This window comes from Panulirus ornatus, chromosome 16 (genome assembly GCF_036320965.1).
Source record: "Panulirus ornatus isolate Po-2019 chromosome 16, ASM3632096v1, whole genome shotgun sequence".
NCBI lineage: Eukaryota > Metazoa > Arthropoda > Malacostraca > Decapoda > Palinuridae > Panulirus > Panulirus ornatus.
In genome coordinates, this window is record NC_092239.1 from 2,637,643 (window position 1) to 2,649,770 (window position 12,128).

At 36.1% G+C, this 12,128-nt stretch overlaps 1 protein-coding gene across 4 annotated transcripts in view; it reads right to left on the reverse strand.

Annotated features, from left to right (window-relative positions):
* The window catches only part of LOC139754032 (tyrosine-protein kinase CSK-like), a 135,205-nt gene that overhangs the window by 15,823 nt on the left and 107,254 nt on the right, over positions 1-12,128 (reverse strand). For all 4 annotated transcript variants that reach the window (XM_071671008.1, XM_071671009.1, XM_071671011.1 and 1 more), the window contains 2 exons: positions 3,449-3,666; positions 207-339 (listed from right to left, as the gene is read on the reverse strand). In XM_071671008.1, coding sequence (XP_071527109.1) covers positions 207-339; positions 3,449-3,666 — 351 coding nt within the window. The remainder of the gene's footprint in view (positions 1-206; positions 340-3,448; positions 3,667-12,128) is intronic.

Below are 12,128 nucleotides of genomic sequence, written 5' to 3' on the forward strand. Positions count from 1 at the left end.
ATCATGAGGAGGTAGTTCTACATAATCCCCCCAATATCTTTGTAATGACCATGTTTAATATTACATTCAGTAACAAATATAAAACTTTGTAAGGATTCCAAAAACAAGGGTGGCCAATATTTTATGTCTTTACAAATATACCCTGATTAGATGCAATTACAGAAACAATGACATAAACTTTTGAGGCACATTCAAGTTCCACATACCTTTCCCTCATAACACACACACAGAGTGTAGTCTCCTGGGAAGTTTGTAGATTCTCGAACAAGAAAAAGACCATCCTCAGCTGGAGTTAACAGGGTTTCAGCTTCATCTCTGCTAATCTTACCATGGAACCAGCTAAAAGGATAATTTAAATTAGTACTTATCATTAAGACCTTTTACATGGCAGACATTTTCCTTTCAACAGTGAATGGAATGGCAAATGGATCTTAATTGTCCAGCTTTGAATGAAAAGCAAAATTAACATTAATTCTGTCAAGGGCTTAGTTAAAAACTACATATTCAATAATCTAATGGAGACAATGCATTAAGTCACTGCACCCAGATCTATAGGCAAAAGGCTGATATATCTACCAAATATGGGTGTAAAATCCTAACAAATGCCACAGTATTCATCTTACAGAGAGTAGCCTTAGCTTTATAAGGTTTTTGAAAACTAACTTCACACTTTATCCCCTGACAAAACTGGTCTGAGCATTGCTGTTTTTTTCTTTATGACACCTGCTATCTTGCTTACATTACAGTATATCAAACATCCATCTTAGCATACCTTCCACTGATTTGAGAGACTCATCTCTACCTCCACAACTCAGACTAGGACTTCACTGCACTTTGCTCTTCTTGTCAGTCTAGCTGCTTGAATCTACAACCAGCAGGCCTAGGTGTCTTCCACAACCTGACTTATGTGGTACAATTTGTATGTGTTTTTTCACTTAGTCCTTTAATTTCTACTTGAGGCAATTAATAATGTTAAATATCTTTTATTACTATTTTCTTTCCACAGCAAAGCATGAAAAACAGACACTAATACTCACACTTGGTTTAGGCCAGCATGTGTGTATAAATCCCTCAGTGTATACCAGGTACTCATTCATCAACCAAACCCAAAGGGAAGAGCAAAGAGCTAGTTTAGCTATAAGCATGTTACTGACAACTTTTGATTTTACTAGTGTTACCTTACTGAAGCCTCTACACCTATCATGCCAATAAATTATGATTTTTCAGTGTACTTTATGTACCATGCCTTCCAAGACATCCTTGAGTATATGATAGCTCCCTCCCCCCCACTTTTTTTTTTATCGTACTGAAGACTCCTGTCATGGACAAGTGTCCTCAGTAATTAAGTTCTCCCAGTTTTAGACACAAAAATTACGTCAACTCATTTGAAAATTAAGTTTATAGAAATCCTATGTTAACAGGCGTATGTACAAAATTCATTTTGTTTATTTTCATTAATTATAAACATACCATAATCTTACTCATACTAAAACTAACACTTTTAACTATGTTCACATTATTTTTGATTTGATGATGAACTGGTGTTCCAGAAACATTTATATGATAATGGGTCCTTTCATTATTTCAATGACACAGTTACTGGAAAAGTCATTACCAATCTATTAGGTATAACAAGTTTTTTTTAACCTACCACTATTCAAAGAACAGAGGTTCATTTTCTAACTGTATATACTGACCAAAAGATTTTAAATCCAAATAATAATGTAAAAATATTGTTCAATGAATTTTCTCTGCCCACTTTGATAAATATTCAAGACTAAGGATAATATAAGGAACTTTTTTTAAATCTAAAGACATAGTTCCTGGTGATTTACAGGGATCTATTGTAAAAAATACACATTTAACAGTTGTAAGGCACTATATACTGGTATAACTAAGAGATGCTTGAAATTTGAAATCTCCAATAGTGAAAAATCTCATTTGCTCAGCGTGAATGGGTACTGCAATGGCCAAACCACCATCTTTGGCCATAAGAAATCACTCATGGAAAAATGACTCATGCCAGCTTCCAAGTTCTCAGTCTTAGGCAGAAGCCCACTGGGGCAGGACCTCCAGATCAAGGAGGCACTATATACCTCTAAAACCCTCCATATTTATGTGAAGACACTAACAAGTGTTTTTGCTTCTATATGCAGATCTGGTAAGAATTACTTATAGAGAGAACCAGTTGTTAGTCTTACATTTTTGGATGTTTAATACATCATTATATTTCTTTTTCAATATCTTTTCAAGAAGTTAATTTTGTTTTTCTTTACTTGTAATTTTAACATGTTCTATAAGACAATCTTACATAATATAGATTTTCTTTCAACTAAACTATAAATATGGCTTACTCTTGGAAAACAATTACAGTACAATTGTATATGAACAGCTTCAGCAAATTTATATATCTGTTCTAAGCAATACATCTACATGCACCATTTATTTACTATATTGTTAGTAGTTGAGATACTGCTTACTTCTTAGGCTCTTAAAGGGAAACAATTTTTTTTTTATTACACAACTGTACTTTCCATGTAACTAATTTTTCATTTTTTTTATTTTGCTTTGTCGCTGTCTCGCGAGGTAGCGCAAAGAAACAGACGAAAGAATGGCCCAACCCACCCACATACACATGTATATACATACACGTCCATACATGCAAATATACATACCCATACATCTCAACGTATACATATATATACACACACAGACATATACATATATACACATGTACATAATTCATACTGTCTGCCCTTATTACTTCCCATCGCCACCCCGCCACACATGAAATAACAACCCCCTCCCCCCTCATGTGTGCAAGGTAGCGCTAGGAAAAGACAATAAAGGCCACATTCGTTCACACTCAGTCTCTAGCTGTCATGTAATAATGCACCGAAACCACAGCTCCCTTTCCACATCCAGGCCCCACAGAACTTTCCATGGTTTACCCCAGATATGTAGCTTTCAGTACATAAAAAAATAGCCCTTGTGCAAGACATCAATTTTATCTTCTGTTAATAAGCAGAGATGGGGCCCCACAAACATAAAAATCCCTCTTTGTACAGTATGAATAGGTAATTAATACTCCTGACCCATTCTCTTTATGCTGCAGACCACTACAAAGTACAAGATGAACTTTAACATTGTCATAACAACAACTATAAAAATCTCGGATAACTAAGACCTTAAAGCTCAAAGTAGTCAATACAGTAGTAAAGATTTATGAACTGTGCTGAATCTTTAATTAAGATTCATCATAAACAGGCTCCTACTCTGAATGGAATAAAGAGCAAATAATTTTTCAATATGATTATATGATATGAATTATATGGCAAACGACACTTTTACTAACTGATCTTTTATTACAAAGCTTCATTGTGAATCATCTATGTAGTATTAATACAAGAGAACTGGAAAAGAGATTGGACAAATAAAATGTACTTACGCCATAGTATTAAGCTTTACTTCTTTTCTAGACTCTGTGACATAAGAAGTGGGTATCAAGCCCTCTACTCCATCTCTCCGTCTTGCTTTTACCCAGTTTGGGTCATTGGTTGGTCGAACAATTGTTAACCGGTCCATCTTAGCAAAGGTCAAATCGTCTGAAGTCGTGCCAGTAAAAGCATAACATGCCACAACCTCCGTACCAGGGGCCAATGCGCCCTGAAACATCAACATCAGTTATCAGTCATATTTCATAATTGTTTCATTGTTTAGCTTAAACAAATAATACATGAAAAGGATATCACTGGGTTGTCACTGAGCTGACACGTGGTTTATATTATTTTTATCATTAATTTCAATATCATCATTACCAGTAATAGTTCTTTCTTTCATACTTGATCACTGTTTCCTATATTAGCGAGGTAGCACCAAGAGCAGATGAAGAAAGGCATTATTTGCTTACATCTATTCTCTAGCTGTCATGTGTAATGCATCAAAACCATAGCCACCTATCCACAACCTGGCTCTACAGACCTTTCCATGGTTTCCCCTGGCTGTTAACAATGACAGCACATCAACCCCTATATACCATATCCTTCCAATTCACTCAATTCCATGTTTACCTTTCACCCTCCTGCATGTTCAGGCCCTGATCACTCAAAATCTTTTTCACTTCATCCTGCCATCTCCAATTTGGTCTCCCACTTCTTGACCTTCCACTTCTGACACATATATACCCTCTCTCCCTTCCTCTTGTCCCCTCTACTTCTGACACATATATCCTCTTTGTCAACCTCTCCTTACTCATTCTCTCCAACCACCCAAACCATTTCAGTACACCCTCTTTAGCTCTCAAATACACTCTTGTTATTACCACATGTCTCTCTTACACTTTTATTACTGAAGTAATCAAACCATCTCATGCCACATATTGTCCTCAAACATTTCATCTCTAACACATCCACCCTCCTTTGCACATCCTCATTAACAGCCTGTGCCTTACATTCACATAACATTGTTGGGTAAACTATACCTTCAAACATACCCAATTTTGCTTTCTGACTTCTCTTTCCATATAATTTTCAATGCTCCAGTAATAGTACTACCATTACAATCATTATTTCATCCCTAGGGATACAAAAGAAAGAGTATGACCCATGTATCTCCTACATGTTGTAGAAGGCAACTAAAGGGGCAAGATTAGGAAAGTGGAAATCCCCCCTCCAGAATCATTGCTTTTCAAAAGAGGAAACATAAGAAGGAGCCAAGCAAGGATTTTTTCCCCTAAGGCTTGGTTGTCTATTCTTGGCGATACCTTGCTATGGCATCTGATGAACAGTTGTGAAATTAAGTATCATTATTTGAACTGTTGCTAAAAAAGTAAAGTGAGAAGCAATCAATCCTTTGAGAGTAGAAGAGAGTAAATGTCCTTTCCATTTCTACAAATGAATAGATAAACAAATAAATGAATTAGAAAACTTGCACTTAACTATAAGCCAGTATCTATGATGAGTACAGTGTGTAAAAGATTAAAGAAGGTAATCAGGCCACAAACAAATATCTGCAAAGAAAACAACCTATATGAGATGCAGTGTCAGCTCAAAGGAAGAGGTCAAGCTTAAAAAAATTAGGACATCTATGAAGAGTGAACACTATCCTAGATGAAAGAGGTGGGTGGGTGGATTGTGTAATCTTAGACTACCAAAAATACATTTGATAAATATTGCCCAAGAGGTTGATAAAAAAATTTGGAGCTGCAGGCAAGAAAGAAAAGGATGCATGTCACCGGCACTTACTTAAACTGGACAGGACTGATCAGTTTGATCTCTTAGAGCTTGGTCTTAGGGCTACTGTTATTCATGGTCAACATAAATTATTTCCCTTAAGGACTGGAATCATGCATTAAATATGTTTCTGGATGATTCTAAAACAATGAGAGAATTAGGTTTCTTCAGAGTTGTGAAAGTCTCTGGAGAGACTGTAACAGATTCCAGCTATGGTCAGATATAAAAATGATGAAGTTCAATGCCATGACAGTAAATGTCAGATGATGAAGTTCAGTGAAGATGATGAGGCAAAGTGAAAGAAGGCCTAATCATATATACCATGTGAAAGGGACTTGGAGAATAGTCTGATACTAAGGACATTCCCAAAACATCACATCAGGAGAATTTTTCCAAAACATCACATCAGGAGAGTTTTTAACCCTTCAGTGAGTCAATTGTAAAATTTCCCTAGCACAGTAAAGGCAAATTTTCAAAAATAATACAAAACATATCTCCTAAACTTTGATCTTATGATTGACTAGAATATAATTTTGTAAATAAAATGACACAACTCAACCAGGTTAGATGCTGTTTAAGACTGCTGTGTGCTTTAACTTTTGCTTTACTACTGCCAGATATATGAAGTATTCCATGAGTATTTTAAGTCATACCAAGTAAAATTTGTGGTATTTTTGTGTTTTTGTCCCTGACAAATATGATTTCTACTACTTTTCATCAGTAATATCTTCTATCTTGTAAGAGTGATACAACTTCAACAAGTATTGCAAAACACAAGGGCATAAATTTTGTAAAGGAGTTCTTGACATCTTTACATATACTGACCAGTATAGGGAAGAAGTTTTGGCCTAAAGTGTGTGGAAACAGTATGTGGGATGCTACCAAAAGTATCAGTAGCAATATATTTCACCATAAGGCAGAGGCAGCCAATTCATGAATTAATTCTCATATAAGGTTTACTACTTCCAGTGTGAAGAGTACTCATATGAGGTCAACTGCCTCTTAAGCATTTGAGGAGGCAAATTATTTGCATCAAAATTGCCTTCAAATACAAAAAACATGAAGATGATCAAAAAAGTATTAATGATATATGTATATAAATATATATATATATATATATATATATATATATATATATATATATATATATATATATATATATATATATATATATATATTTCTTTCGTCTGTTTCCTTGCACTACCTCGCAAACGCAGGAGACAGCGACAAAAAAAAAATTATATATATATATATATATATATATATATATATATATATATATATATATATTTCATACTATTTGCCATTTCTCTCTCTCTCTCTCTCTCTCTCTCTCTCTCTCTCTCTCTCTATATATATATATATATATATATATATAAATATATATATATATATATATATATATATATATTTGACCCAATTTAGAGTATGCAACACCAGTTTAGTTGCCCTACTTGAGAGCATACATACACCTGCTGAGATGGTCTTGAGACAGGCAAAAAAGACAGTACCAGAAGTAAGAGAAAAGCTAATGGCCATGATGTAACCCATGCTGGGAAAGAGAAAAAGTGAGGGGAAGGAGTAAAACAATTTACACGGTCCTGAATAAATCTTATGTGGTATTACAAAGCAGTTCTTCAATACTGGGAAATTCCAGAATGACAATATGTCAAAGCATGAAACAGAGTACTATATATATATTATTAAAAAATATGTGGAGAAATACTTCTATTGTAAGAGTTGGTGTTGCATGGAATTAGCTGAGGGAGGAAACTGTAAATATGGAGTAAAAATAAGTTGACAAGATTTTACAAAACAACAGAAAGTTTAAAAGATGGGGCTCCACACAAGTAAAACTCCCTTCCCAAACTGCACAAACAGATACTCACTAATATGTAAACCATCTATATTTCCCATGAAATAAAAGAGACAACACCACAAGGTTCTCATAAGACATGATATTCAATAGCATACAGAGATTCTCATAGAAATGAATAGTGACTCAGTCCACTGTGTTAATTCACTAAATCTTGAGAAATCAGTTGATGTATAAAAATATATTCCTATAATCCTGTGAAATTGATAAATATCTGAAAAGTTAAGAGTTGCCTAGACTTATAAATTGTGAATTAACTTAAAGACATTTAGAAATATGGTAAGCTGTAAATCTTAACCTCATCAAGCATTCCTTTATAAATTAGTTACATATTTCAATTTTCCTTCAAAGCCATTCACTGATCACATCAGCCTAAAAAGGACACCAACAACTTACCTAATGCAAAAATGCTGCAGACTAAGAATGCTGTATGTAAAATATACAAGGTAGCAAATAAGTATTTGACAAAAGCTCAAGTTGATTAGCAATAATACACATGAATTTCTCATTTGCATTAAAGCAATCATATATATATATGTATATGTATATATATATATATATATATATATATATATATATATATATATATATATATATATATATATATATACAAAAAAATAAATTTCATTAGTGACCAACTAGGATAAACAAGCTGCAGGCACCAACTACAGTATTCTTATAATGGACTCTTCCCAATGAAAGATCAAAGGAATAGAAAGAAATGTCTATAAAAAACATGCAGAAAACAATTCTGTAGAGAAATATATGGTTGAACTGCGTGCAATTATACATGTAAATTGATCCTATTCATTATCAATACCTCTCTCTGTAAAAGATAATAAGAGTATATGAACAAAGGAGACATTTACCCAAAATTATGCATCACTTTTGACATGCATAGTGAGTATGAAAGACAGGTTCAGTAAAGAGTCACTCACGTAAGGCACCTCTTGGTGATTTGTCTCTGACGCCTCAAGAGCCTGCTCAACATAACTGAAGGTGAAGCAAAATTTTATGTAAAACTATTGTCTTCTTTTAAAATCAGTCCTAGTCCTTAAAAACCTTAGAGGAGAGATACACTCAAGCCAAACATATAAGTCAGCAACACAAACACTGATCCAAGTACTCACAGGCTGTAAATCAAATAGGACAGCAACAACAGAATTTGCCTGACTACAATGCTAAATAGCTATCTATAACATGTAACTGCTCAGTACAGTATTATCAAGTCCAACACAGTGCAAAACCAACCAATTAAGTACCAGATCCAAAGAGATAACAATATCAAAATGTTTGTGCAATGCTTGGCTGCTGACCATATTTCTGTGATGAAGCATATCACTATACACAACATTCAGGTAAAATGGCACTCAGAGAGGGGGAAAAAAGGTACAGATGGCTATATCCCAGCTTATTCCAGTACCATAATGCAGAAAACATAACTTTTGGATGAGGGCAGTAACAGATGAATTAAGCCACTGTGCCATCCCATAATTACATTGTCACACAGTGAAGCAGTCTAATACATGTTATCAGAGTAAAGGATCAGAATATTAACTGCACTTGCATATATTCAAGTGCATCCTAATAAATGTTATTGTAACCAAGAAACTTCAACTTGAGTGTATCTCCTGAAAACATTCCAGCTACCTGGCTTTCAATGAAGGCAGTAAATCCCTCTATCTTCAGTCATAAGAATGGTAATCTTAGGGCAATATACAACAATTAACATACAATTAGACATACACAGTGGTTATAGGAAAAAGAAGGCAGTGGATATCATAGAGCTATTTATGAAGAAAAACCAATCAGCACATTAACAACTACTTATCGTCAAGTTCATAATATATTGTTTTGTGAAAATATCAATAGGTGTAAATGTGGGTAAAGTGAAAGATATGAATACAGTACCTATAAAAGTAATAAATTTGTCATCTCACAACACAGTTCAAGAAGTTATAGACTTTTCTAGATACTGTACATTCATGGAATGTTAAAGGTTGGATGCTTCACAGAGAGCAACAATATGAATTTGAAAGTTTCTGAGGCATGGATATGTGTTTGCATACCAGAACTAAAAACAAATCCTCACAAGCCAGGTTACAAAAAAAAAAATTATTTGATATATATATATTTATTTATGTATTTTGCTTTGTCACTGTCTCCCGTGTTTGCGAGGTAGCGCAAGGAAACAGATATATATATATATATATATATATATATATATATATATATATATATATATATATATATATATATATATATATATATATTTTTTGCTTTGTCGCTGTCTCCCGCGTTTGCGAGGTATATATATATATATATATATATATATATATATTATTATATTTTTTTTTATTATACTTTGTTGCTGTCTCCCGCGTTTGCGAGGTAGCGCAAGGAAACAGACGAAAGAAATGGCCCAACCCCCCCCATACACATGTATATACATACGTCCACACATGCAAATATACATACCTCACAGCTTTCCATGGTACACAGCTTTCCATGGTTTACCCCAGACGCTTCACATGCCTTGATTCAATCCACTGACAGCATGTCAACCCCGGTATACCACATCGCTCCAATTCACTCTATTTCTTGCCCTCCTTTCACCCTCCTGCATGTTCAGGCCCCGATCACACAAAATCTTTTTCACTCCATCTTTCCACCTCCAATTTGGTCTCCCTCTTCTCCTCGTTCCCTCCACCTCCGACACATATATCCTCTTGGTCAATCTTTCCTCACTCATTCTCTCCATGTGCCCAAACCACTTCAAAACACCCTCTTCTGCTCTCTCAACCACGCTCTTTTTATTTCCACACATCTCTCTTACCCTTACGTTACTCACTCGATCAAACCACTTCACACCACACATTGTCCTCAAACATCTCATTTCCAGCACATCCATCCTCCTGCACACAACTCTATCCATAGCCCACGCCTCGCAACCATACAACATTGTTGGAACCACTATTCCTTCAAACATACCCATTTTTGCTTTCCGAGATAATGTTCTCGACTTCCACACATTCTTCAAGGCCCCCAGAATTTTCGCCCCCTCCCCCACCCTATGATCCACTTCCGCTTCCATGGTTCCATCCGCTGCCAGATCCACTCCCAGATATCTAAAACACTTCACTTCCTCCAGTTTTTCTCCATTCAAACTCACCTCCCAATTGACTTGACCCTCAACCCTACTGTACCTAATAACCTTGCTCTTATTCACATTTACTCTTAACTTTATTTATTTTGCTTTGTCGCCATCTCCCGCGTTTGCGAGGTAGCGCAAGGAAACAGACGAAAGAAATGGCCCAACCCACCCCCATACACATGTATATACATACACGTCCCCACACGCAAATATACATACCCATACATCTCAATGTACACATATATATACACACACAGACATATACATATATACACATGCACACAATTCACACTGTCTGCCTTTATTCATTCCCATCGCCACCTCGCCACACATGGAATAACATCCCCCTAGTGCTAGGAAAAGACAACAAAGGCCCCATTCGTTCACACTCACTTCCTAGCTGTCATGCAATAATGCCCGAAACCACAGCTCCCTTTCCACATCCAGGCCCCACAGAACTTTCCATGGTTTACCCCAGACGCTTCACATGCCCTGATTCACTCCATTGACAGCACGTCGACCCCGGTATACCACATCGATCCAGTTCACTCTGTTCCTTGCCCGCCTTTCACCCTCCGGCCCCGATCACTCAAAATCTTTTTCACTCCGTCTTTCCACCTCCAATTTGGTTTCCCAGTTCTCCTTGTTCCCTCCACCTCTGACACATATATCCTCTTGGTCAATGATTGTGGCCTTTGTTGTCTTTTCCTAGCGCTACCTCTTGCGCATGCAGGGGGAGGGAGTTGTCATTTCATGTGTGGCGGGGTGGCGATGGGAATGAATAAAGGCAGCAAGTATGAATTATGTAAATGTGTATATATGTATATGTCTGTGTACGTAAATATATGTATATATTGCAATGTATAGGTATGTATATGTGTGTGGACGTGAATGTATATACATGTGTATGTGGGTGGGTTGGGCCACATATTAGCTTGCTCAAAATAGAATATCTTCATCCCTAAAGAAATCCACAATCACCCACTTAACCCCTGGCAGATATGAATCCAATTTGCAAGTTCCCATCACACTGAATAGTCCACTTACTTCGACAACACTCCGACCATGCTAGGTAGCACATATGAGACATATGACATTCACTCCCCACACCTCAAACATCAACAAAATGATCAGAAATAAAATAAATGCCCTCAGAACACTTACTGGTACTGTACCATATTCTGTCACGAAAAAGAATTTATCATCCCTACAAGCAATTCATCCACTACATCCTAAATTATGCTTCACCTGCCAAGTTATCCTCCCCAGTCAAAAGAAAACATAAGAAAAAGTTACAAACCACACAAAACAGAACTTGGAACAATCAATGGCTGTCAATCACCCACAAACATTCAATACCTACACAACAAAACAAAATTACTATACTATCTCACCTCTAACCACCAACCCCAAGTGAGAATAGAAAACTTACCCCTACCCCACACTTCACCAACCCAAACTCATAAATCCATCCTACCATAATAAATACAACAGTGACAATACATTCATGACTAAACTAGCTGACAAGCACTAAACAACTGCCCCTCCAAACCAGTCTTAAACACCATTCCTTTTTTCTTACAGCCATCTGAAACTCCACTCTCCGGATAAGTTACCTTTTCTTCTTGCCATTCTTGACACAACTCACCTCTCCAGCATTATAAACATCAGTTCAACACATAACAAAACCCTTGATGGCCAAGAGCCAGCTTCCAAAATGGAGACACGGAGCACTTCCTCCTCAACTTTCCTGTGCACACACCCCCAAAGATACACATCATCACACTTTTTGCCTTGTCGTTCTACCTGATGGACATGGCCAGCTTCTTAAGTGCTGTGAGAGCCCAATAAAAGGGGTTCCTAGGGC